The 27,222-nt window shown below is 35.4% G+C and overlaps 2 protein-coding genes and 1 long non-coding RNA gene across 4 annotated transcripts in view; 2 read left to right on the forward strand and 1 right to left on the reverse strand.

Moving 5' to 3' along the window:
- LOC141399105 (uncharacterized) overlaps positions 1 to 20,854 on the forward strand; it is a 139,702-nt gene extending 118,848 nt beyond the window's left edge. The window contains exons 2-7 of one of the 2 annotated variants that reach the window (XM_073977189.1): positions 3,241 to 3,586; positions 6,440 to 6,852; positions 6,920 to 8,081; positions 11,014 to 11,138; positions 11,212 to 11,291; positions 20,373 to 20,854. In XM_073977189.1, coding sequence (XP_073833290.1) covers positions 3,296 to 3,586; positions 6,440 to 6,852; positions 6,920 to 8,081; positions 11,014 to 11,138; positions 11,212 to 11,291; positions 20,373 to 20,431 — 2,130 coding nt within the window. In that variant the 5' untranslated portion in view covers positions 3,241 to 3,295 and the 3' untranslated portion in view covers positions 20,432 to 20,854. The remainder of the gene's footprint in view (positions 1 to 3,240; positions 3,587 to 6,439; positions 6,853 to 6,919; positions 8,082 to 11,013; positions 11,139 to 11,211; positions 11,292 to 20,372) is intronic. The other variant, XM_073977190.1, reaches the window with a different exon arrangement.
- Positions 1 to 27,222, forward strand: part of LOC141399110 (uncharacterized) — a 434,325-nt gene that overhangs the window by 122,045 nt on the left and 285,058 nt on the right. The window lies entirely within an intron of this gene.
- Positions 21,248 to 26,426, reverse strand: LOC141399111 (uncharacterized). Its single transcript, XR_012411770.1, has 2 exons — positions 26,336 to 26,426; positions 21,248 to 26,196 (listed from the first exon to the last, which is right to left on the reverse strand). It is a non-coding gene; the product is annotated as an uncharacterized lncRNA (long non-coding RNA).

Here is a 27,222-nt window from a genome sequence, read left to right on the forward strand (position 1 = left end):
TTCGATAGACTCTTTCTGAAAGAAAGGGTGCTTCGATAGACACTTTCTGAAAGAAAGGGTGCTTCGATAGACACTTTCTGAAAGAAAGGGTGCTTCGATAGACACTTTCTGAATGAAAGGTGCTTCAATGGACACTTTCTGAAAGAAAGGTGTTTCGATAGACACTTTCTGAAAGAAAGGGTGCTTCAATGGACCCATTCTAAAAGAAAGGGTGCTTCGATAGACACTTTCTGAAAGAAAGGGTGTTTCGATAGACACTTTCTGAAAGAAAGGGTGCTTCAATGGACCCATTCTAAAAGAAAGGGTGCTTCGATAGACACTTTCTGAAATAAAGGGTGCTTCTATAGACCCTTTCTGAAATAAAGGGTGCTTCGATAGACCCTTTCTGAAGTAAAGGGTGCTTCTATAGACCCTTTCTGAAATAAAGGGTGCTTCTATAGACCCTTTCTGAAAGAAAGGGTGCTTCTATAGACCCTTTCTGAAGTAAAGGGTGCTTCTATAGACCCTTTCTGAAAGAAAGGGTGCTTCTATAGACTCTTTCTGAAAGAAAGGGTGCTTCGATAGACACTTTCTGAAAGAAAGGGTGCTTCGATAGACACTTTCTGAAAGAAAGGGTGCTTCTATAGACCCTTTCTGAAATAAAGGGTGCTTCTATAGACCCTTTCTGAAATAAAGGGTGCTTCTATAGACCCTTTCTGAAATAAAGGGTGCTTCTATAGACCCTTTCTGAAATAAAGGGTGCTTCTATAGACCCTTTCTGAAATAAAGGGTGCTTCTATAGACCCTTTCTGAAATAAAGGGTGCTTCTATAGACCCTTTCTGAAATAAAGGGTGCTTCTATAGACCCTTTCTGAAATAAAGGGTGCTTCTATAGACCCTTTCTGAAATAAAGGTTGCTTCTATAGACCCTTTCTGAAATAAAGGTTGCTTCTATAGACCCTTTCTGAAATAAAGGTTGCTTCTATAGACCCTTTCTGAAATAAAGGGTGCTTCAATAGACCCTTTCTGAAAAAAAAGGGTGCTTCAATAGACCCTTTCTGAAAAAAAGGGTGCTTCAATAGACCCTTTCTGAAAGAAAAGGTGCTTCGATAGACACTTTCTGAAATAAAGGGTGCTTCTATAGACCCTTTCTGAAATAAAGGGTGCTTCTATAGACCCTTTCTGAAATAAAGGGTGCTTCTATATACCCTTTCTGAAAGAAAAGGTGTTTCCATTGACCCTTTCAATATACCCTTTGCTGGGTTCGTACAACAAAGCACATCACGCTCATGTGCTGTTCCAGTCGCCATTTCTGGGAAATTTGCATACGTTCGGGTATTCGACGAGCAGTTATGTAGCGGTTGGCTGCAGCTGTGATGATGTGCGGAAAAATTCTGTCAAAAATCCACGTTTTGTGGGCTCTAAGGTTACTCGAAATATTCTTTAAAAAATCAACGTTTTGTGGGCTCTAAGGTTACTCGAAAAAAATTCTTTAAAAAATTTACGTTTCTAGGGGTTATTGGTTGCTCCAAAAATTCTTTAAAAAATCCACGTTTCTAGGGGTTATTGGTTGCTCCAAAAATTCTTTAAAAAATCCGCGTTTCTAGGGGTCATTGGTTGCTCCAAAAATTCCTTAAAAAATCCACGTTTCTAGGGGTTATTGGTTGCTCCAAAAATTCTTTAAAAAATCCACGTTTCTAGGGGCTATTGGTTGCTCCAAAAATTCTTTAAAAAATCTAAGTTTTTTGTGTATTTTGGTTGCTCCAAAAGTAATTTAAAAAATTGACCATTGGTCAATGGAAAGTATGTCTAAAATAGTCCCGATTTACTTACGAAAAAGTACAGTTACCATCAAAAGTTAAACTTTTTTATACTGAATTTTTGCAATATATTAAAATATTTATATTCCCTTGTTTCATTTTATCTCTCATCTTTGTTCCGGTTGCGAACCAAAAAAACGGGGCTTATCATTTATTTTTTATGTCGCATTTTATATTTTTAACGAGAAAACTCTTGTGGATTTTTCTCGATGGCATCGCAAAAAGAAAAAAACCTCCATGGAATATAAAAACGAGCGAGGAACAAAAACAAGAACTCAACCTGCAAAAAAAGGTTCCCTTTTTTATGCCAGAAATAAAAATGTTGAAATTTTATGATAGAATTTTCCCCCTTTTTTTGCTTTTCAAAGGAACCGGAGTGAAAATGTTTCGGTTTTTTATTTTATTTTGGCAACAGAACAAAAATAAAATACAACTGAAAAAATAAAGAGGGTACCACCACTGAGTTGAGTGTCCTTTTTCCACTCAACCCCCACCACCCCTTCTCATCATCACCCTCAAATTAAAGAGAAAAAACAACGTTGGAAAAATGGCAAATAAATAAAGTTTATTTGAGAAAAGGTTTGAGGAAGGGAGAGGGCCGGCGGGGTGTGATGAGTTAAAAGCAAAGCGGTCAGTTAGCTTATCAAAAAAAAAAAGATAATGACAAAGCAGGGAAATGAAACACAAACCCTTTGAAACTAAGAAAAATGCTAAAAACCATGTCTAATGCCATTTGGCTTTCAAGGAAATGAAAAGAAAAAGGGAAAATATTTTTCAATTTATTGCCAAGAAAGTGGAAAAGACCTACCCTTTTTTCGCAAAAAAAGCAGGAAAAGGATTTTTTTTTCTTGGAGGCAACAGATCATGTGTGGTCAAGTGTGTGCGTGTGATAAAAAGGAGGGTTGGTTCGTAAAGAATGTTGTCGTTTCAAAATTGGTCGATTTTATAAATAAAATTGGTCGGTTGGTTTCTCATCAAGAACAAAACAAATGCCATTCAAAACTTTTTAAGGACCAATATCTTTTGGGATGAAATATTTTGGTCGGTTTCAAGAAGACGAATTTTGGTCGATTTTTAAGAAGACATTTTGTTGTAAAATTATATTTTCTCGCTACTGGGATATAAATACGTGGTAAAAAGTTATTATTCTCCATCATTTTTGGGTCATAAAAATTTTGGTCGGTTTTTTGGTAGAAGCTTTGACATCAACCCTAAACGCCAAACCCGGAAAAAGGATTATTTATCTTTATTTAAAAAAGTGGAGGGCTTTTATAAATTATTAAGAATATGGTCTATTTGCTTATCCCCAAGAAAAACAAATGGTCGGGCAACCCTCGTTTCCCGGTAATGGGGATAACATTTCTAATTTTTTTTTTTCTAAAAACAACATTAAATATATTTTTATTAATACCCTCCTATCCTTTTTTCTTTCTCTTTTCAGAGTGAAATAATTTAAATTTACTCATTCCCCCCTCAACCATCAAACAGTCAACAACATGTTGCCGCAACAGTATTGTTTGCGGTGGAAATACCATCACAGTAATTTGCAGACCATGTTTTCACAGCTGCTGGATCGTGGCTGCTTTTGTGATGTCACCTTGGCCTGTGAGGGCCAACTGATACGGGCTCATCGTGTCGTGCTTTGTGCCTGCAGCACCTTCTTCGATACAGTCCTCACCAACTATGCCAGTGAACGTGATCCCATCATCATTATGAAGGATATCTCATTTGCCGATATCAAATGTCTCATTGAATTCATGTACAAGGGGGAAATTAATGTGGAACATGTGAGTAGAAATTACAAATATTTAAATTACCCACTGTTGTTGTAAGTTTCAGAGAGCAACCAATAACCGCAAGAAATGTGGTTTTTTAAAGAATTTGTGGAGCAACCAATAACCCCTAGAAACGTGGATTTTTAAAAGAATTTTAACAGCAACCAATAACCACAAGAAACGTGGATTTTTTAAAGAATTTTAACAGCAACCTATAACCACAAGAAACGTGGATTTTTTAAAGAATTTTAACAGCAACCAAAGACCACAAGAAACGTGGATTTTTTAAAGAATTTTAACAGCAACCTATAACCACAAGAAACGTGGATTTTTTAAAGAATTTTAACAGCAACCAAAGACCACAAGAAACGTGGATTTTTTAAAGAATTTTAACAGCAACCTATAACCACAAGAAACGTGGATTTTTTAAAGAATTTTAACAGCAACCTATAACCACAAGAAACGTGGATTTTTTAAAGAATTTTAACAGCAACCAAAGACCACAAGAAACGCGGATTTTTTAAAGAATTTTAACAGCAACCAAAGACCGCAAGAAACGTGGATTTTTTAAAGAATTTTAACAGCAACCAAAGACCGCAAGAAACGTGGATTTTTTAAAGAATTTTAACAGCAACCAAAGACCGCAAGAAACGTGGATTTTTTAAAGAATTTTAACAGCAACCAAAGACGGCAAGAAACGTGGATTTTTTAAAGAATTTTAACAGCAACCAAAGACCGCAAGAAACGTGGATTTTTTAAAGAATTTTAACAGCAACCAAAGACCGCAAGAAACGTGGATTTTTTAAAGAATTTTAACAGCAACCAAAGACCGCAAGAAACGTGGATTTTTAAAGAATTTTTGGAGCAACCAATAACCCCTAGAAACGTGGATTTTTTAAAGAATTTTTGGAGAAACCAATAACCCCTAGAAACATGGATTTTTTAAAGAATTTTTGAAGCAACCAATAACGCCTAGAAACGTGGATTTTTTAAAGAATTTTTGGAGCAACCAATAACCCCTAGAAACGTGGATTTTTTTATAGGATTTTTGGAGCAACCAATAACCCCTAGAAACGTGGATTTTTTAAAGAATTTTAACAGCAACCAATAACCACAAGAAACGTGGATTTTTTTGAAGAATTTTTGAGCCAACCAATAACCCCTAGAAACGTGGATTTTTAAAGAATTTTTGGAGCAACCAATAACGCCTAGAAACGTGGATTTTTTAAAGAATTTTAACAGCAACCAAAGACCACAAGAAACGTGGATTTTTTAACGAATTTTAACAGCAACCAAAGACCACAAGAAACGTGGATTTTTTAAAGAATTTTAACAACAGCCAAAGACCCCAATAAACGTGGATTTTTTAAAGAATTTTTGGAGCAACCAATAACCCCTAGAAACGTGGATTTTTTAAAGAATTTTAACAGCAACCAATAACCACAAGAAACGTGGATTTTTTAAAGAATTTTTGGAGAAACCGATAACCCCTAGAAACGTGGATTTTTTAAAGAATTTTTGAAGCAACCAATAACGCCTAGAAACGTGGATTTTTTAAAGAATTTTTGGAGCAACCAATAACCCCTAGAAACGTGGATTTTTTTATAGGATTTTTGGAGCAACCAATAACCCCTAGAAACGTGGATTTTTTAAAGAATTTTAACAGCAACCAATAACCACAAGAAACGTGGATTTTTTTGAAGAATTTTTGGAGCAACCAATAACCACAAGAAACGTAGATTTTAAAGAATTTTAACAGCAACCAATAACCCCTAGATACGTGGATTTTTTAAAGAATTTTTGGAGCAACCAATAACCCCTAGAAACGTGGATTTTTAAAGTATTTTTGGAGCAACCAATAACCGCTAGAAACGTGGATTTTTAAAGAATTTTTGGAGCAACCAATAACCCCTAGAAACATGGATTTTTTAAAGAATTTTTGGAGCAACCAATAACCCCTTGAAACGTGGATTTTTTAAAGAATTTTTGGAGCAACCAATAACCCCTTGAAACATGGATTTTTTAAAGAATTTTTGAAGCAACCAATAACCGCTAGAAACGTGGATTTTTAAAGAATTTTTGGAGCAACCAATAACCCCTTGAAACGTGGATTTTTTAAAGAATTTTTGGAGCAAACAATAACCCCTTGAAACATGGATTTTTTAAAGAATTTTTGGAGCAACCAAGAACCCCTAGAAACGTGGATTTTTTAAAGAATTTTTGAAGCAACCAATAACCCCTAGAAACGTGGATTTTTTAAAGAATTTTTGAAGCAACCAATAACCCCTAGAAACGTGGATTTTTTAAAGAATTTTTGAAGCAACCAATAACCCCTAAAAACGTGGATTTTTTAAAGAATTTTTGGAGCAAGCAATAACCCCTAGAAACGGGGATTTTTTAAAGAATTTTTGGAGCAACCAATAACCACAAGAAACGTGGATTTTTTAAAGAATTTTTGGAGCAACCAATAACCCCTAGAAACGTGGATTTTTTAAAGAATTTTTGGAGCAACCAATAACCACAAGAAACGTGGATTTTTATAGAATTTTTGGAGCAACCAATAACCCCTAGAAACGTGGATTTTTTAAAGAATTTTTGGAGCAACCAATAACCCCTAGAAACGTGGATTTTTTAAAGAATTTTTGGAGCAACCAATAACCCCTAGAAACGTGGATTTTTTAAAGAATTTTTGGAGCAACCAATAACCCCTAGAAACGTGGATTTTTTAAAGAATTTTAACAGCAACCAAAGACCGCAAGAAACGTGGATTTTTTAAAGAATTTTAACAGCAACCAATAACCACAATTTTTTATTTTTTTTTATTTTTTTAATTAACCCCAAACTATTTCCCCCTCTTCATTGCAGGCCAACTTGGCATCCCTACTCAAAACAGCAGATGATCTCAAAATTAAAGGCCTTGCCGAAGTGACATGGCGAGATGATGAAGATGGTCCACCACCACCCACACCGCAGACAGAATTTTATTCACCAACAACATCGCGGAGTCGTGACATGAATCCCTACGATCCATATGGTCATGAATCCGCCACACATCAGCAAAGATCTCACAGCCCCAGTGGGGAAAGGGAACAAAAGACACCATCACCCAAACATGGTACAGCGATGAATGCACGCTTGCCCACATTAACACCCATTCTTTCGACGTCAGCAGCTGGTGGCTCAGTGGTGGCAGCGGTGTCACCAAATGATGCCTATTTGGGACCGAAACGTAAGCGTGGTAGACCACCACTGGATGATTCCTATGATGTTTTTAATGTGTAAGTAAAGGCTTCTCTTTTCAATTTTTCTTATGATAATTATCACTCCCCCCTCCCCTCATTTCAGCCGCAAAATGGTGCATTATGGCGATCAAGGTGAACAACCTGCCTATTTGGAAGCAGGATCACAATATGGCGAAGAACGTTCCAGTCATCAGCTTACATCTAACAACACACAACATTCCCGACCAAATTCACCATCGGCTGCCGAGGCCTATCAACATCATGTCCAGCAACAAAAACAGCGTTTACGCTACAAGCCTCACAAGGGAAGAGACAACAGCACAGCTGATGAAGAACCCATTACAGAACCAGAATGGATAACCAGTTCATTGGAAGCAGAAAAAATCCCCAAAGATCTCCATGACAATGATGATGATGAAAATTCAAAAATATTACCCCATGACAATGATCCCAGCGAAGTTATAACCATTAAAAAAGAGAAAGGAGATTCTTCGCCAGAAAACACACCGCACAAGGAGGTGAAACGTAAGAATTCCAAAGATGACTCGACCCAACAGTCACCCAAAACTGAACAAAATGATGAATTTATAAGTGAAGATGCCACAGTTCCCCAAACTGTGGAAGAAATGGAAACACAACATCAACAGCACAAAAATCCCTCGACTAAGGAAAAATCCTCCACAAATTCCAGCAACAATGGTTCTTCAAACAGTTCCAATTCCTCAGCTTCCTCTGCAACATCGACCACAACAAATGGTGGCGCCTCATCATCCACATCACACAAGGCATCATCCTCGTCATCATCTAGTGCTGGCACAAGTCATTCACATCATCATTCCACTTCCAATTCACCATCAGCCTCCACCTCCAATCATCATGGACATCATGTTGCCGCCCCACCTTCTGCTGCACCATCTTTACATCCCCCACCACTACCCCATCACTATGGCAAATATGTCCCTGAAGGTTATCTCATCAATGAACATGGTATTCTAATGACCCATGATTTTATACATGCTCCAACGGCCAATATACCCACATCAGCCTCAGCATCGGCCTCCAATGGAAACTCTGGAGGTGGTGGAGCCGGTGCCGGCGGTAATCATCCCGATGAATATGTTGACATTAAAATGGATGATTTTAATGAAGCCGAGTTACGTTTGACCACTGAAGAAATGTCTCAATGGCAGGATGTCATTAAAATGGATGATTATTTAGCCAAAGGACGTAGGCCACAATTTTGGGAGGAGCCGTTTACAAGAAGGGTGAGTTGAGGAATTAAATATTGGGGGTTATCATGAACGGCAATTACCCGTGAATTTTGTCACTTTCTCCCTTAAGTTGCAACGGCGGAAGAACAAAACTCACGGGGAAATTTCATTCATGATAACCCCAATTAATTTAAGTGGAGAGAGGAATGAAAGATAGCCTTTTATTTATATAGTGAACCAAAGCTATTTGTTATAAGGATATATATTGCATCCACTGATTTATTTTTTTGGGTAATTTAGATTGAAATTTGATAAGGAATATTTTGTCCATTGGCACCAACAACCCAACGTGAGGAATTGTGGGACATGTACGAGTATTTTTTCCTTTTTAATATTTTCAATTTTGTTTGATGCTGTTTGAATACTTTGCATTACAGATACCACCTTCGAATGTTCAGTGACTTATAGTGAATATTGATGTAGAACATATTATCCATTGATACCAACTCTCTACAATGAAGGATTGTGGGTGATATAGGCTCGATTTGGAAAATTAAAAAATAATCCAAAAAATATGTATTTTTTCCTTTAAATATTTTCAATTTTTGTTTGATGCTGTTTGAATAATTTGTATTACAGATACCACCTTCGAATGTTCAGTGACTTATAGTGAAATTTGATGTAGAACATTTTTTCCATTGATACCAACTCTCTACAATGAAGGATTGTGGGTGATATAGGCTCGATTTGGAAAATTAAAAAATAATCCAAAAAAAATATGTATTTTTTCCTTTTAATATTTTCAATTTTTGTTTGATGCTGTTTGAATAACTTGTATTACAGATACCACCTCAGTGACTTATAGTGAAATTTGATGTAGAACATTGTTTCCATTGACAACTTTCCCCGGTAGTGACGTTTTGTAGAAGATATGGGCTCCATTTCGAAAATTGCAAAAATATTTCGATATTGTTCATTTTTATTTTTTAATATGTCCATATTTGTTTAAGAATTTGAATACTTCGTGCTACAGATACCACCTTCGAATGTTTAGTGACTTATAGTGATATTTGATGTAGATAATTTTTTCCATTGATACAAACTCTCTACAATGGAGGATTGTGGGTGATATAGGCTCGATTTGGAAAATTAAAAAATAATCCAAAAAAAATGTATTTTTTCCTTTTAATATTTTCAATTTTGTTTGATGCTGTTTGAATACTTTGCATTACAGATATCACCTTCAAGTGTTCATGACTTCTAGTGAAATTTGATGTAGAACATTGTTTCCATTGATACCAACTCTCTACAATAGAGGATTGTGGGTGATACAGGCTCGATTTGTAAAATTAAGAGATAATCCAAAAAAGATGTATTTTTTCCTTTTAATATTTTCAATTTTGTTTGATGCTGTTTGAATAATTTGTATTACAGATACCACCTTCGAATGTTCAGTGACTTATAGTGAAATTTGATGTAGAATATTTTTTCCATTGATACCAACTCTCTACAATAAAGGATTGTGGGTGATATAGGCTCGATTTGAAAAATTGAAAAATAAACCAAAAAAATATGTATTGTTTCCTTTTAATATTTTCAATTTTGTTTGATGCTGTTTGAATACTTTGTATTACAGATACCACCTTCGAATGTTCAGTGATTTATAGTGAAATTTCATGTAGAATATTTTTTCCATTGATACCAACTCTCTACAATGAAGGATTGTGGGTGATATAGGTTCGATTTGGAAAATTAAAAAATAATCCAAAATATATGTATGTATTTTTTCCTTTTAATATTTTAAATTTTGTTTGATGCTGTTTGAATTCTTTGCACTACAGATATCAACTTAGAATGTTCAGTGACCTATAGTAAAATTTGATGTAGAACATTTTTTCCATTGATACCCACTCTCTACAATGAAGGATTGTGGGTGATATAGGCTCGATTTGGAAAATTAAAAAATCCGAAAAAAAATATGTATTTTTTCCTTTTAATATTTTCAATTTTGTTTGATGCTATTTGAATACTTTGCATTACAGATATCACTTTCGAATGTTCAGTGACTTATAGTGAAATTTGATGTAGAATTTTTTTCCATTGATACCAACTCTCTACAATGAAGAATTGTGGGTGATATAGGCTCGATTTGTAAAATTAAAAAATAATCCAAAAAATATGTATTTTTTCCTTTTAATATTTTCAATTTTGTTTGATGCTGTTTGAATAATTTGAATTACAGATACCACCTTCGATTGTTCAGTGACCTATAGTAAAATTTGATGTAGAACATTTTTTCCATTGACAACTCTCCCCGGTAGTGACGTTTTGCAGGAGATATGGGCTCCACTTGAAAAACTAGAAAAATAATTTATTTTACTTTTTTAATATGTTCAATTTTGTTTGATGCTGTTTGAATACTTTGTATTGCAGATACCGCATTCGGAAATTCTGAGGCATATAGTAACATTTTATGTAGAGCATTTTTTCCATTAACAGCTTTCCCCGGTAGTGATGTTTTGTGGCTCATTTAGGCCCAATTCAAAAACATTGATAATTATTATAAGAAACTAATTAGAAAACATAAACATTTTTTATTTGGAACCGATAATTTGTTGTTATATAGTACAGTTATAGCATTCATTCCGTTGGAGACTCGTAACAGAATTTGACGTAGAAAATTGTTCTCATTGACACCTTTCCCCTAAAGAGCCGTTTTATTTGTTAATTTGGCCTTATTCAAAAACATATGAAATAGAAAAGGTTACAATATTTCAACTATGAAAAATAAATTTCTGAGTTTATTTTACATACTTAAATCGGAACTGCTATATAACAGTTACGCATTTCTTTCTTTAAGGATTTTACTGTGAAATACTATATAGGTTAAGTTTTCCATTGGCACCTTCTGCTTAATTTTTCTTCGGAAAATACGTAAAACTGAATCATCCGTTTCATTTGTTACATTCCTTTTTCTATTTTTCAGGTCCTCGATGCCATTAAAAACAAAAGACTTGAAATGAAAAAGGCCGCACGCATTTTGGGTGTCTCATATGGAACACTGTATGGACGTTACAGAGAGGTTTATGGATGTCTAAAGCATCCATACAGGTTAGTATCGATCAATATTTTTGTAATTTTTTTAAATTTTTTAATAATACTCATTATTCATTTTTTTCGGCAGCACATCAATGAGACCACAAAGTTCCATAATGCAGCATCGATTTGATATGGCTTGGCCAACACCAAAACCCGGACAATTGGGTGAGTAAAATAAGTAAAATGGCTGGTGGAATGTAGAAATAAACAAAAAACAACACTTAATAAGGGAGTCCAGTAGTTACTGCCCCGCAGATAGGTTGTTGAATAGTAGAAGCGAATTGTGAAGGTATTAGGAACAGTCAATTTCCTTTAGCAAATTGTCAGTGAAGTCTCTTTAACACCTTCTTTCAGTTCTGAAGGCGACATTTTGTCATGTTGAACGCTTTTACATTGCGTAGCCCTTATGTCGGCAAAGCTCACCATGTCCGCATATCTTTCCACCGGTCTGCATGTATTATAAGAATTCAATAAGATATCTTTCACCATGTACTAGGTAGAAACTAAAATCAATCCCACGGCAGCGGGTTCTTTCGTACCGGATTGACCCGGAACCATAGTGTTTTGGCCAGCGGCTGCCAACACAGCATTAAACCTAGGCTCATATGTAGGTTTAAATGCAGCTACAACAACTTCTAAAATAGCCTTGGTAAAAAAAAATAATTTAAAAAATATGTATTTTTTTCCTTTTTAATATTTTCAATTTTGTTTGATGCTGTTTGAATAATTTGTATTACAGCTGCCTTCATCGAATGTTCAGTGACTTATAGTGACATTTGATGTAGAACATTTTTTCCAGTGATACCAACTCTCTACAATGAAGGATTGTGAGTGATATAGGCTCGATTTGGAAAATTAAAAAATAATCCAAAAAATATGAATTTTTTCGTTTTAATATTTTCAATTATTGTTTGATGCTGTTTGAATAATTTGTGTTAAAGATACCGCCTTCGAATGTTCAGTGACTTATAGTGAAATTTGATGAAGAACATTTTTTCCATTGACAACTTTCCCCGGTAGTGAAGTTTTGTAGGAGAAAAAATTGCAAAAATGAGTAGACTATTTAAATAAACTATCAAAGGGTTATTGGGGTTAAGGTGGTTATTGTAGATCAATACTTAATATACTTGATTGATGATATGGGCATAACCTTACTCCACGTGCGTAAATCATGTTTGTACGTTATTATATCTATGACACAAGATGGGGGAGTTAAGCCTCAAGGGTATTTGCTACGGGCGACAAAAGTGTAATCGGTCTGTACGATTTAACTTTGCTGGCTTCAGTAGTGGTGCTATCCTGCCTATTTTCTAGACTTCTTCAACGATGAGTGTGACTATATATCGATTCCTGACACTTTGAGCTGTTTGAGCCACCGACGTAGCCAGGGGGGGGGGGGCCCGGGCCCCGAAATGATTTTCGTCCCATAGGATATTAGCTTATGCTACACATTTTTTTTTTTTTCAATTTTTGAATAAAATTTTATGTTTTAAATTTTTCAAGAAATATGTAAAGTAATTGGAGGAAGTATTACAGAGAATTACTACATTAACTACATTGGTATACTTATTGTCCAATATATTTGAAAGTATAAAGACTAGTGAACACGTTAGGCTTTTTGAGCAATTTTCCGCATAGTTTTTGTTAAGTTTTAAAGTGTTGTTTAAGCGTTTATTCGTAATTTTAGGCTTACTGCAAGTGTTACTTAGTTCAGAACAAGTTGTTTATTTGTATTTATTGAACGTTTGTCGCATATTACGTCCAATACTTTAGCTTATAAACAACATCAAGAAACAACATTCTTGCGATCTTTTGTTTTTGAAATTTTTGATAAGAGCAATTCAACAATAAAAGATAAAATCGTTGCTTAATGTTTGTGGTTTTAAATTTTTGTATATAGTTTCTAGCACGTTTTTGTAATGAACTATTTTAAACATCATAACAATTACAAATTCTTTATTATGTTTGAAATTTGCAAAAAAAACTATATGAACCATTTGTATACCCTCCACCATATGGAAGGTATAATTAAATTTGTCATTCCGTTTGTAACACATCGAAATATTCGTCATAAAGTATATATATTATTGATCAGCTTAAAATTCTATGTCGATTTAACCATGCCCGTCTGTCCGTCCGTCTGTCTGTTGAAATCAAGATACCGCTCGCAATTTTAAAGATAGAGAGTCAATATTTGGTACAGAAATTTTTATTACTTGCAGGATGGTTGGTATTGAAAATGGAATATATCGGTCCACGTTTTGATATAGCCCCCATAGAACGGTAACTTCCGATTTTCGGTATTTGTAAGGTTTTAGCTACATTATCCTACCAAAATGGCTGAAATTTGGTATTTAGTTATCATTGGGTGTATACAACTTTCCACCTGAAATTTTTTGGTATAAGTCCACGCATTCATATAGCCCCCATAGAACGGTATCTCCCGATATTCGGTATTTTGAACGTTTTAGATTCATTATCCCACTAAAATGGTTGTACTTTCGTAGATGAAAGGAAACTAATTATTCCATTCTCTTTCAATTTCATTTTGGTGGAGAGTAAAAAAAGTTCTGTCCGGCCGAACTTAACGTTTTCTTACTTGTTTATGATATAATTCTGTTCCACCGCAGTGTCGCCCGTTGAGATTATTTGAAACTGGTATCTTGCTACAAATTAGTAGATGCCTATTTTACAAAAAAAAAAAAAAATTTTCTGTCGTATTTTTATGTTTTGTTCGACCTTTTGAATGATAGTAAAATCAAGATTATTGAGGTTAAAGTTTATATTTTTATTTATTGCATATTATTTCCAATATTTCGAAACGACATTGAATTTCATTTTCAGGGATTTTTCTGTCGATTACTCACTGAATTGTATTTTGGGAAGTACTTTCAATGGATACACATTTCTAGAAATGTTCATTTTTCCTTCTTCGACAAAGGACTTCGTGACGACAAGCGAAATCAAAAAAAAAAAAAAAAAAAAAAAAACTGGGCGGAAACAGATTCTTCTTCGTCAAAATCTCAACAAGTATCAGCCGGCTTTGCGGACAGGAATATACCCTAAGCCTGTGTGAACTGAAACTTTCATCTATGGACAGATCGAACAACGGCTAACCCAAAGCTATGTAATAGGAGATTTTCAGAATGGTGTAGCCATTTGCGGACGTATGAACTTGCCAACAAAATATGGATTTTATCATTGATCACAAGTGATGCGGAGAAGGTACCCGAAGAAATGGACCGGACCAACATAGTTTATTTTGGAAGTAGATATTATTTTGGGGGTCATTCCTTTTAAAAGATATGGTTTGGTCCAAATCTGTTGCTCCATTTAAGAAAAATCGCACATTGCGCTTTAGCTAAAATTCTTGAAATTGGAGGGAAAATACCTTCGAACTTTATATAAGGCTCGCAGAAATATCATGATAAACAAAGTTTGGACCAACGCAGTATCCGGTCCGAAAGTTGTAGTGCGCACCAACCACTACACATGATTGCGTTAGGTGTTCTTTACAGCTTTCGGGTCATTTTCTCTGGAAGTATCGACTTGCCCCTGAAAAAACTTGTACTGTAGTAATAGGGGACCCGAGAACGCTTGTTGCAAAAAAGCAAAGCATTTCCCGGGAGGTCTTTTTGTTTATTAATTTCATATTTTTTACTTATAACTAAAGGAAGTGAAGCCATATTTACTAATTATCCAGAGAGGTCTTAAAATGCACTTCTCTGAAAATTTTAAAAATACTCTGTGGAAGGATATGAAAGGGTGGATCGATATTGTCTATATTCGAAGTTGATCAAAATTTGGACAAAATATCACGAAGGCCAAATTTTGGACCGAATTGGTTGGTCTGTTCGAGTATTATCGTGTTTTCCAGGCAACCACCCAAAAGGACGAACATAGCTAAGTGGACTCCAAATTTTCTGAAACATTTCTTCCAAACACTCTTTGCGCTTAAAACCATTATTTCGATGAGGCACATTTTGACTAAAGGCTGAGAGTATAAAAAATGTAGTTTGGGAAAAATTGTGTTTATGGATTTTTACTAAAAGAATGTATATATGTATAGGCCTTGGATTGGCGCCAGAATTTCATTTTAAAAGAATTCAAGACTGTTTGCCAGAGTTTTCCTAGTTCCTGATCAACTTATGAGAAGATCCACGATAGGAAACCAGAATTTCTATAAGAGAAGTCCGACGATTGTTCCGCGATTGGGTGCTAGAATTTCATCATGGATAGACTCACTATTGCTCAGCATTAGTTCTCTATCAAGAAAACCACTTTCTGAAGGCTGATCAGAAATTCTTTGCGATAAGATCTACGATTGGACACAAAAATATACTTAGGGAAATAACTTCAATTAGTTTCTTTATGACAATAACAACGATTGAATTTCCGAAATTGACCATACTCTGACACGGCAGCGTGATAAAAGACAAAAAAGAAGAACGGTGTATCGGCGTTTTTTCCTTTATTTATAAAACTCCTAAATATACCTGTAAATATAAACAATACTACTGGATAACGCCATGATATCCGAACGTTCCCTCTGCATAAATCAGTTCTTTACTAATCCCATTTTCCTCCCACAAATTGCTCATTATAATTGGAGTGGAAAATGGAAGCCGTGATTTTGAACTTTTGTGAAGTAGGATACAGAGGAAAGGCCCTCAAAGGCAAAGACCCTAAATGTTATAACTTAATCACGATGTAACCTCTTTTTATTATAGTTCTTACAAGCATTGCCATTCGCAAATTAGAATTGTCACAAGTTGTCAAAAAGTAAACATTCTCTCGCTCTCAGTTCCATTACCTTCTTAGAATTAATTCATTCTATTGTATTCAACATAACAGAACAGATCAAAGCGAGAATAGCTAATAAACAATAAACACAAATAAGTACATTCAATTCTTCCTCTTCTTTTTATTATCGGCAAATTATAAATTCATATTGGTTACAACACTAAATGTTAAGATATTCCTAAGGTTTTCCGATTGTATACTCTTTCTTTTGGTCTTACCGAAGTGATATCACTGAATTATATAATATTCACTGTAGTTGTAACTTATTTGATAAATGAAACACCCTAAAATATATACGATTATTAATATATCCATTGTTTTGAACATATATTGACTCTGATATATTGTCAAAAAACAATATAGTAATGAACCTTATTTCATCAGTAATATAAGTCTAAAATAAGGTTTACGTCTTTGCTAAATAAGAAATTTTCGCTCAAATGAACTTTCAAAATTTTGGTCAGGTGGGCCCCCCCCGAAATGAAATCCTGGCTACGTCCCTGGTTTGAGCATTACCCAAGAAGATTTCGTCCAGGTCAAACGCTTTGGATGATTCAGTGTTCTGGATGGCAGGATGGAGTTCACGATGTTGAACTCCACGTAATACTCTTCTCCGCGACCTTTGACTCTCAGGGTACTCCACAAATTATCGGTTAGAATAATTCGGATTCGTCAGTGGACTGCACCAAATTGAGGTATTTATTATCCTCTTCACAAGTTACTACTTTCCCTTCTCCACAAGTTATAAAGTTCTAAGACGGTCGTATGTAACAACGCCTACCTCAAAAAGTTCAAATTGCTCGCTTAAAAGCTGTTCAAAAATAGTTTCCAAATTTTTGTCGAATATATTCCGTGTGAATCTGATTACAACGATGTAATCTTTACCTCTAATAAACCAAAATCTCTAAAAAATCCAACGGTGGCCATCTAAAACGGCTGGTTGGCACTATCGAAAGGAATGACTTCCAAAATTAGATCCAGTTTCAAAGAGAGAATACGTCGGTCTATTTATTCAGTATGTTCATTTTTGGGCAATTTCTGGGATAGTAGTAATATTTTATGCCAGAGAGATGCCATTGGTTTATGAGATATGAGTTCTAAAATGTTTAGGGTCACTCCTTCATACACTTCTGGTCCAAATGTTCCAAAAACCCCGGCAGAGTGGTGTTCTTGCAATATAGGTTAGGTTATGTTTTAGGATGCGCGGCTGCTATGCTGGCAGCCACTCCACTCGGAGACCTTATGCGCCATTGTGATCATCCTGATTGTTCGGGGTTGTGTTGATGGCAGAGATGATTATTGATGATTGTTATTGATGAAATGATTATTGGTGTGATATAGTTTTGATGATTGTGTTACATTTATAGAGTTGATGTAGAAAGGGGGGTAATGACTTGATGACTGGTGTGTGTTGATGATTATAGTTAGCGTGATGATGGATGTTGGTGTTTCAAGACTGTGGTAGTGTTTGTTAGTTGTTGTAGAGATGATTATTGATGTGAAGAGTACGGTTTCCGGTTTAATGCTTGGTTTACATTTACGAAATCCACTTGATTTCAACTGTCAAATCCATAGGTTAAACGTCAAATGAAATCCAGATGAGATTTAATTTGACGTTTGAGCTATGGAATTGACAGTTGAAATCAAGTGGATTTCGTAAATGTAAACCAAGCATAAGATTGAGGAACGTTGTTTTGTGTAGAGGTGGCGTTTGTCGTGTTCTCAGTTCGTTGAAGCCATCTCAGGCTCTTGGCAAGCTGTAGCAGATCTGACGCCTCTGTTTGACAGAATGCTGTTAGAGATCGGGTGGTGTTTACGCCCACGATGCGCAGTCTTCTTGAAGTGAGCATAGGACAGCGACATACATGCTCGATAGTCTCTATGTCTTCCTCATCCTCGCACAGCCTACAGTAGTCAGCCGTATCGCCTTCTTGCCATTTGCACGTCATTGATCTTATTCTGCAATTACCCGTGATGATCCCCACTGCTAGTTTCAGATCGGATTTCTTCATGGTGAGCAGTGAGGCGGTTCTTGACTTGGACGGGATTGGCCAAATCGCCCTTGATGTTCTGCAGCTTGACGTATTTTACCATTGTTGGCAGAATTTATCCCGACATTTCTCTTCTATTTTTCTCCTCAAGTGGAATAGTGGTGGCTTGATGGAATGTCGATTTCAATGTTTTGTGACTCCGATCCGCAGCGTGCCAGTTCGTCGGCTGTCTCGTTTCCCTCGATGTTGTAGTGCCCTGGGACCCAACACAAGGTGACGATTGATTTTAGTGTCTCCAAAGCGTGTTTGCCGTCGAGAACAGCCGCTAACTTGATATAATGGGACCTGAGTGATTTTAGGGCCGCTTGACTATCAACATAAATAGTCACCGGTCCAACTATGTCCCCTCTCATGTTGTTCATCAGTTCCGCGGCCTTTCTGATCACAAAAATTTCGGCTTGGAAGACACTACAATATTCGCTCAACTTGTATGAAAGTCGTAGATCAAGGGAATTGCTATAGACACCTGCTCCTGTGACTGTTTCTTAGATCCGTCAGTATAGATCTATACCGTCTAGAGGTGGGCTACTGTGTGTCCAATAATCCCTTTGGGGTATGTGCACCTTCGGTGCCTCGAAGCACATTTGTGGTGATATATAGTCACCAATGTTCCCAGAGGCCGTTAATAGTCCGAATTGACATAGGATTGCAGTTCGTCCGTGCTGAACCTAGCTCCTTAAGACGAAGTGCACTCTTTGCTGCCAGTTCCTGCACTACTAGTTCCAGTGGATGTAGATCTAGTAGCACATTTAGGGCTGCTTGTGGAGTGCTCCTCATGGCACCAGTGATTAGTAATGATGCCGTTCTTTGGACGCTGTTCAGTTTGTTTAAATATGTCGTTTTGTTCAGAGCATTCCACCATACCAGAGAGCCATATGCAAGAATTGGGCGTACAATGGTTGTATATATCCAGTGGATGACCGTTGGTCTCAGACCCCAAGTCTTGCCAATGGAATTTTTGCAGGAGTATAGAGCTATTAGACCTCTCTTGGTGCGCTCCTTGACATTCCTTTTCCACGTGAGTTGGTGGTCGAGGATAATGCCGAGGTATTTGGCTTCCGAAGAGAGTTCAAGAGTAACTCCGTCCAGCACTGGTAGGGAGAATGGTCTGACCTTCCTTTTGTTTGTAAACAGAACTAGCTCAGTTTTCGATGGGTTCACAGCTAGTCCATTGTTGCGCGCCCATCTTGATAATTTGGCTAGAGCTCCTTGAATAAGTTCTATTAGTATCTGCGGAAATTTCTAGAGTGTCTAGGAAAGAGTTAGTCCATGTGCCGTCGTCCCATTTAATGCTACCAATGGTTTTCGGATCCTTTCATAGTACCCTACGGAATCTAGCCACGTTCTTTACTCCTTCTATCGTTTCACTAAAGCATATCCAAGATTTGCGTTTAGCCTTCTTTCACTGTTTCATTTATTGAAAGATGCTCTATAGCTCTCCCAATCGGTGGACAACTTTGATTTGTTGGCTTTATTATAAAGCCTTCTACTGATTTTCCTTAGATTGGCCAGATCTTTTGACCACCAGACCGGTTGGCTTCTCCTACCAGGGTGGGTTAGTGGGCAGGAGGCCTCATAGCTATCCACCCGAACCTCTGTTACATGTTTCACTGCCTTATCAACCTTTTCGGCTGTGTGGGGCAGTCTTCCGCGGATTCCTATGTGGTGGTTGCCGAATTCCATCAACAGAGACCTTGAAAAGTATCTTCCGGTGATCGGAAAAGGAGCACTCTTCGGATACTTTCCAGTCAATGATGTGGGATTCGTCTTCTTGCAATATAATTACGGTTATTGTTTGGGAATGCCAATGTTTAAAGTACTCCGTGCTGCAGTAGAGACACCGTTGGGCAGTGGTAAGCATGTCTGCCATGCTGAAGGTCTGCGGTTCAATCCCTGACCAGGCAAATCCCCTCAGCGTAATATTGGCTTATATTACCTGAGTATTTCAGCCATAAAAAACTTCTCCACAAGTGGTGTTGTAGGACACGCCTTTCGACCTCCGCTATAAAAAGTAGGTTCTTTATCCTTGAGGGTATTATGAAAGTCCTAAGTATTTCAGTAGGTTCCATATCATTAAGCCAATAAGAATCGGAGTGCACTCACTGATATGAGAGAAGTCTCTCTTGTCCCTTCGGGGATGTTGTGAGAAAATATGTATGTTTATAGTATCCACAAACGCCTTAAATTACGCTGGAAATATCCAAAACTACTTATGCCACTTACGAATATGCTATTTATTTTTAAAATTAGGTATGTATTAAGGGTACCTAAGTCCGCCACTCCTTTTAAGGTGCTGAGTACATTTAGCTGTCGACAAAGCCAACTGATTATTTTTAATTTATCTTATTTCCCTTAATAAATTTTTAAATCATTTTTCTCCTTTATTTTCCAGATATTGGTAAATTGCGACCCAAGGACATAAGTGAACTCTGGACCCGACCGCAAATGTGAGAGAAAATTAACAAAACCCAGGGACGAAAGTCACTACAAAGATCGCAAAATCACACAAAATCTAAAAAATAATGGATACAATTTACAAATGACTTAGAAAAAAAATAAAAAAGAAGAAAACTGAAGGTATCAAGCCAAAGGCCATGGAAAAGCCCATAATTAACGGCACAAAGTCAACAAATAAGATATATAAAAACAACATTTCTTTATTAGTATTTTTTGTCATAATACCCCCATCATTCCTCTTCCTGTGTACATACAACACAAATTACATGTCTAGTGAATTTTTTTTAAATTTAAGTAAACATAAAGTTAATTTTTTTCTAAACATATATAGTGGTAAGTGTAATAGTTGATAAGCTTAAAAATATTTCTTATTATATCATTAATTATAATTACTATTAAAACTTAAACATAAATAAATACTATTTATTTAAATAAATAAAAAAAAAATATTAAATAAAACTCCTCCCAAAAATGAAATGACCCACAGAAAAAAGACACATTTTTTAGTGTGAGGCTTTTAAACTTTTTTTCACTTTAGCATTCCTTAGTTTTTAGCAATATTTTTGTAAATTTGTTATTTAGTTAATGAATTAAGTTTTTTTATAAATTTCTTTGTCATCGCATTAGATTTTCTAACCAAGTTCCAAAGTCTATTTTTAGATTTACGTCCATGAGTTACCATATTTTATTATTTAAAACTTTAATTTTAAAATATACATTTGTAAAATGTAAATAAAGAAATACATACTGTTTGCGGAGCAATAAAAAGAAAAAAAAACCAAAAAGAAAACAAAGCAACAGCAGTATCAATTTCGTTATAATAAAAATAATTAATCCTTTATTTAAGAAATATTGTTCGTATAAACAATATCTGTACCTTTTGTTTACAAAGTTGTTGTGTGGACGAAAATCCAATTGTGGACGAAAATCCAAGTTATTACTTCAATCGACGAAAATCGAATGACAACTCTTTATTTAGCCAAAGAGAGAATAGAAACAAACGATGGACACTGCAAAGTGGCGCCAATTTTTAGTACATTCTCATTAGAATTTGACATCTTTCACTTTGTGCGAAAACACAAAGTTGCACTTCTGCTAAATGGTCAAGTTCTAACGGAAGAAATGAAACATCATAATTTGAAACTATTCGTAATTAAACATTGCCGGCCACCTTGAAATATCCAGCGATGTTTCAACTTAATTTCTAGTTTTTTAGTTATGAGTACATATTTTACATTAAACGGCGGAACCGTCAATAGTGAGCATTTTAGCAGTTTCTTTCTTTTTTGTACATTTCTTATAATATAAATGGCTCGGAAAGCCCATGTGGTCCGGAGGACCCATGCCAATTTCCATTGGCGCTACATCCACTACTACTTAGTACCGAAGCGTTGTTCAACCTCCCGGATAGGAGCGATTCGATACAATAACATTTTTTTGTAACTGAAAGAAACGAAAAGTTGTTAAATCTCCCGGATAGGAGCCTCTTCGTTCTATTTCGCCAGAAGGGCGCTACCGACCAGCTAAATTAAAATCAAAAACGAAGAATTGTTAAATATCCCGGATAGGAAAGTCTTCGTTTTATTTCGCCTGAAGGGCGCTATCGACCAGCAAATTCTAAACTCCCGAATAGGAGCCACTACTAAGAATCTGCTTCCAACTACATGTGGTTTATAAATATTCGTACATTTTTACTCGTCAGACTAGTAATAGCTGAGAGTAGGTTGTCTTATACAATTTTTCTACTATATGAAAAAAGAAAGAAACCAATTTATGTTCATCACGAACAATTCATTTTAATTAGAATGATTAACTAATTTCTTCGTCGTCCTACAACACCGTGTTACATTTGCACGGATTGAAGACCACGGTTAACGCCCGAAAAAACGTTTTATATTAAACGACTCATTTACACGAAGTGCGAGAATTGTCCGATCAGAAGAACCACGAAGTCGTCCATTTGAATATCGTGTACCCATAACAACTGTATGTCCTTTTGAATATTTCATTCAAATACTATTCCACCTCTAGGAGATAGTATTGGTATAACAGCATGAATGTTTTCAGTTGTAAAATTGGTAAACGACAGACAAGGAGATTCAAGATTATGTTGAAGAAGATTTGTAGCAAAGTACTTTGACGTAGTCAATAACACTAAATTCAAAAAACGGCGAATGCTTCACATGAACGTCTGAGAAAATTAATTCAAATATTTCTTTTCCTATAAGAATTGCATTTCGAACTTTTATTTTCCTCATGATTTGCATATCTCACTACTGCAGAATATACTTTTATACTTGGAGAAAGTGGACCAGTAATGATCCAACCGAAAACTGTATTTTGAGCAACCAAAGAACCCAAAATATTAAACTTAATTCCTTGTAAAAGAATTTGTGGATATAGATCAGCACCAATTAGAATATCTACTGGCCTACAGTCGAATAACTGTGGGTCCGCCAAACGAATATTTGGAAGACACGAATATAATCCCTTACCAATGGGAGTCGAAGGCAAATTTCCTGAAATGCTAGGAACTACCAATGCATTAAGCTTTATGCGAAACATTTCATCGCTTGTGGAACCAATATCGAATGAACAGCACTTGTTGGATCTAGCGGAAATAGTTTGGTCAACCCCTGAAATAGTTGCCGCTGTTGATGTGGTAGAAATACCAATTTTTTGTTGTAACTCCTCAGTAATGAAGGAGGCTTCTGATGCAGGGTCAATAAGGGCACGAACTGGGTGTGAAACTCCCTGGTGAACAATATTTACCATAGCCGTTCCTAATACGACTTTCCTATTTTCTGCAACGTGGAACACTTGCCTATTTGTTGAAAAGGTACCAGACGAAGAAGAAGAGAGGTCTGGGCTTTGAACTGATACATTTTGCGATACTTTAGGGGTACTTAAATAAGAATTTGACGAAGTCGATTTAGGAGAACCCATATGGAAGGAATTTTCACGATGTAACAGCGTGTGATGTCGCCTGTTACATCTTGAACAGTTATGGTTACTTAGACATTTATGTACTTCATGACCTGGAGTTAGACAATTCATACAACAATGATGACGTCGAAGTGCCGAAAAGCGACTATCGATCGAGCATTTTAAGAATTTGGGACAAAATCTTAAGGGATGAACTAACTTAGGGCACATAATACAAAATCGACCAGAAGAGGTAGATGAGGAATTGGAAAGGCTCAGTTTGGAAAACTTGCTTTCATGTTTATTATTGGATTCAATTCCCCTAATGTCACGAAGACACGTAAGTGTCTGAATTCTTTCTGTAAGAAAGGAATCTAAATCTTTCCATGAAGATAGGACCGATTTATTTTGAACATTTTGTTCCCACAATTGAACAGTGTTTGTGGGTAATCTTTGTATGCAACTGAAAACAAGAATCGGATCCCAATCGTTGGTCGAAACATCATAAATTTCCATAGCAGAAATGCAACTATTTATACCCCGCTGTAATTGTTTCAATCCTGAACATGATTCTATATCAAGGACCGGAAGGTCGAACAATAACTTTAATTGGTTATTCACCAGAATTCGTACATTGTCGTACGTTTCCTTCAAAGCATTCCAAGCCAAATTAAAACTCCTATTCGTCAAAGGGAATTTTGAAACAATATCTTTCGCTTCGCCACTAGTTTTCTTCAATAAGTGACATAGCCTTTCTATGTCACTCAAGCGCTTGTTGTCAATAAACAATGCAGAAAAAAGATCCCTAAACTTAGGCCATGAAAGAAAATCGCCATTGAAAATGTCAATATCACATGGTGGAAGGTTTAAACTATGGAAAACATTATCACTGTATGAAGCGGATACTTCAGCTGATGATCTAGTTATATTCAAACCTTCAGGAACAGAAAATCTTTCGCCAGAAGTAGGAGAAGAATTCATCGACCTAGCTCTATGTTCATCAATTTTCCGATTGATCATTGCAATTGTATTTATATACGCCTTGAAAGCTACCTGATATTTACACTCTGCTGATGTAATGTCATTGGGATCGGGTTTATCAGCAGTATTTAGGAAATTAAGACATTCGTCAAACATCTCTTTTACTTTTTTCCACATTACTTTCAATTCGGCTGCCTGAGCTTCAAGAATATAGATATCCAGATCTTCATCTCGGAGCGAAGTGAAGTTGGAATCAAACGTAATGAGAGCATCTGTAGCTCTGATGAAACAGTCTAGAGGAGTAACCGACATTACGATGAAAATCGAAATAAAATTTGAATGAAATCGAAAAATGTCCTTTCTAAAATGGACCAAAACAACCTGACTTGAAGAAGTAGTTCACAATGCACGAAAATGCTATAATATATTAACTTGTCAACTAAAGTTTATCAAGCCAACGTCGGAAATCAGTGTTGATTTTTCTTAAAATCTGCCAAATTCTAAGTGGTTGTAAAATTTGTATCGAAAAATACACTCTTTTTTTATTTTAATGTACCGAAAAATACAATAAAACGTACCAAATTACCAATGTAAAACGAAAAATAGTGGTAACTTCTCAAAAATTTGAAACAATTGTGAAAATCGGTATCGAAAAATACCCAACTTTATTTTTAATGTATCGAAAAATACACCAAAATCCAAAAAAACTGCAAAATATTCTTTTCCAAGTGTATCGAAAAGTCACTAAATTTTGTTTAGTACATCAAATGTATCGAAAATACACTATTTTTATTTTATTGTACCGAAAAATACAATAAAAAGAACAAAATTGGCAAGAAACGTAAAATTTTTATTTTTTGCTGTGTACTGAAGACCTTCAAAAATTTCTCTCAGTGCAATAAATTTCGGCTGTGCGTATCGAATAATACACAAACAAATTATTTCTGAATTGAAACCCAAATGAAAAACCACAAACTTTCCAAAAATTTCAAAAATGGACGAAAATCCTAAAATGTTCAATAATGTTGACCTATTGTAGGGTGCACGGACTATAAGATGCACACTAATTACCAACAATAACAAGAAAAACAATTATTTTGTAAAAAATAATCGAAAAGAAATTTCATTAAAATATTCCGAATGAATAATAAAACTTTTCACGCACCCCTCGTATATTTACCTTTTGGCGCGGACCTCGTATATTAATAACACGTGTGTGTGTATATCGATCGAACGATCAACAGAACAGATGACTGCAGTGATGGGTATTTGTTGTTACAACTCAACGGATAGTGGCTAGTAGAGTTGTTAGTGTTTTTTCTTCTTTCTTTATTTCTTTTATTTGACAATTTGAATATGCATTGAAGAAACACTAACAACGATATGAATGTTTTTTCTCGAATAGAAAATAATGCCAACAAATACGAATCACTGCACTCTTTAATTAGTTTGAGTACCCGAAAAAGAAATGTAGATATTCTTGGAGAGAACAACAACAACTATAACGTCGCGACGGCGTTGTAGGGCGAATGTTAGCAATAAATTAAACACCTTATTATATTTATTGGAGAACAAAAATTACACTCGCGAATGCTCACTTATTTGACGGTACTCACCTTACTTAAAATAATGAAGTTGTTGATGACAATTAATATGAGGAATGATGATGCTTATTTATGACTTTGTTGGTAGCTGACGGAGTCAGAGCGCCTTTGTAAAACAACGAAAAAACCAATTGCTGTTGCTTCCCAAGTGAAGAGAATCCGAATTTCCTTTTGCTGGAAGCAATGTATTCGGCTCGATTGGACCAATGTTTAATCGAGGCTCAAAAAATCAATGTTTATCCGGTTCGACTAGGACCATTGTTTGCGGAGCAATAAAAAGAAAAAAAAACCAAAAAGAAAACAAAGCAACAGCAGTATCAATTTCGTTATAATAAAAATAATTAATCCTTTATTTAAGAAATATTGTTCGTATAAACAATATCTGTACCTTTTGTTTACAAAGTTGTTGTGTGGACGAAAATCCAATTGTGGACGAAAATCCAAGTTATTACTTCAATCGACGAAAATCGAATGACAACTCTTTATTTAGCCAAAGAGAGAATAGAAACAAACGATGGACACTGCAAAGTGGCGCCAATTTTTAGTACATTCTCATTAGAATTTGACATCTTTCACTTTGTGCGAAAACACAAAGTTGCACTTCTGCTAAATGGTCAAGTTCTAACGGAAGAAATGAAACATCATAATTTGAAACTATTCGTAATTAAACACATACAAAAAATTGTCTTCTCAAAAAATAATAATAATAATTCATACAAATTTGAGGTTAGTTTGTAACTAATCTATTAAAATATAAATTAAAAAATGTCCATACCTTATTTTTTTCCTCCACATGACAAGCAGACATATGTATGTACATCCACATGTACATCTTGATAATACAGTAATTTATGATTAGTAGAAAATTAAACAAAAATGAAATAAACAATAAATATTCTCATAAAAACACATCATTGTAACGGTATTTAATTAAAAAAAAAAAACAAGTTTTACAAATATAAATAAATAATAAAAACAATATACATAATAATAAAATCTTTTCGTTTTTATTATTTAAACATATGTGAAAATAACACAGGAATATCATGGAATTTTAATTGTGTTTATGAACTGCCTGTGACTCTTGAATTGTCTTCCATACATTATTTCTGAATTCATATTTGGTCTGTTTCTTTACATTTGAAAATTGTAAAACCGGCAAAATTAGTAAAAGTTGTGAACTGCTCCCATATGAATTGTATGGTATCTGAAGCAAAGGAACGCTTTTCGAGTAAAAAGTGGTAAAACGTAGAGGAACAGTGCTATAATTGACAA

The sequence above is a fragment of the Musca autumnalis genome, unplaced genomic scaffold, assembly GCF_047663935.1.
Source record: "Musca autumnalis isolate F117 unplaced genomic scaffold, ASM4766393v1 scaffold_3, whole genome shotgun sequence".
NCBI classification, from domain to species: Eukaryota; Metazoa; Arthropoda; class Insecta; order Diptera; family Muscidae; genus Musca; species Musca autumnalis.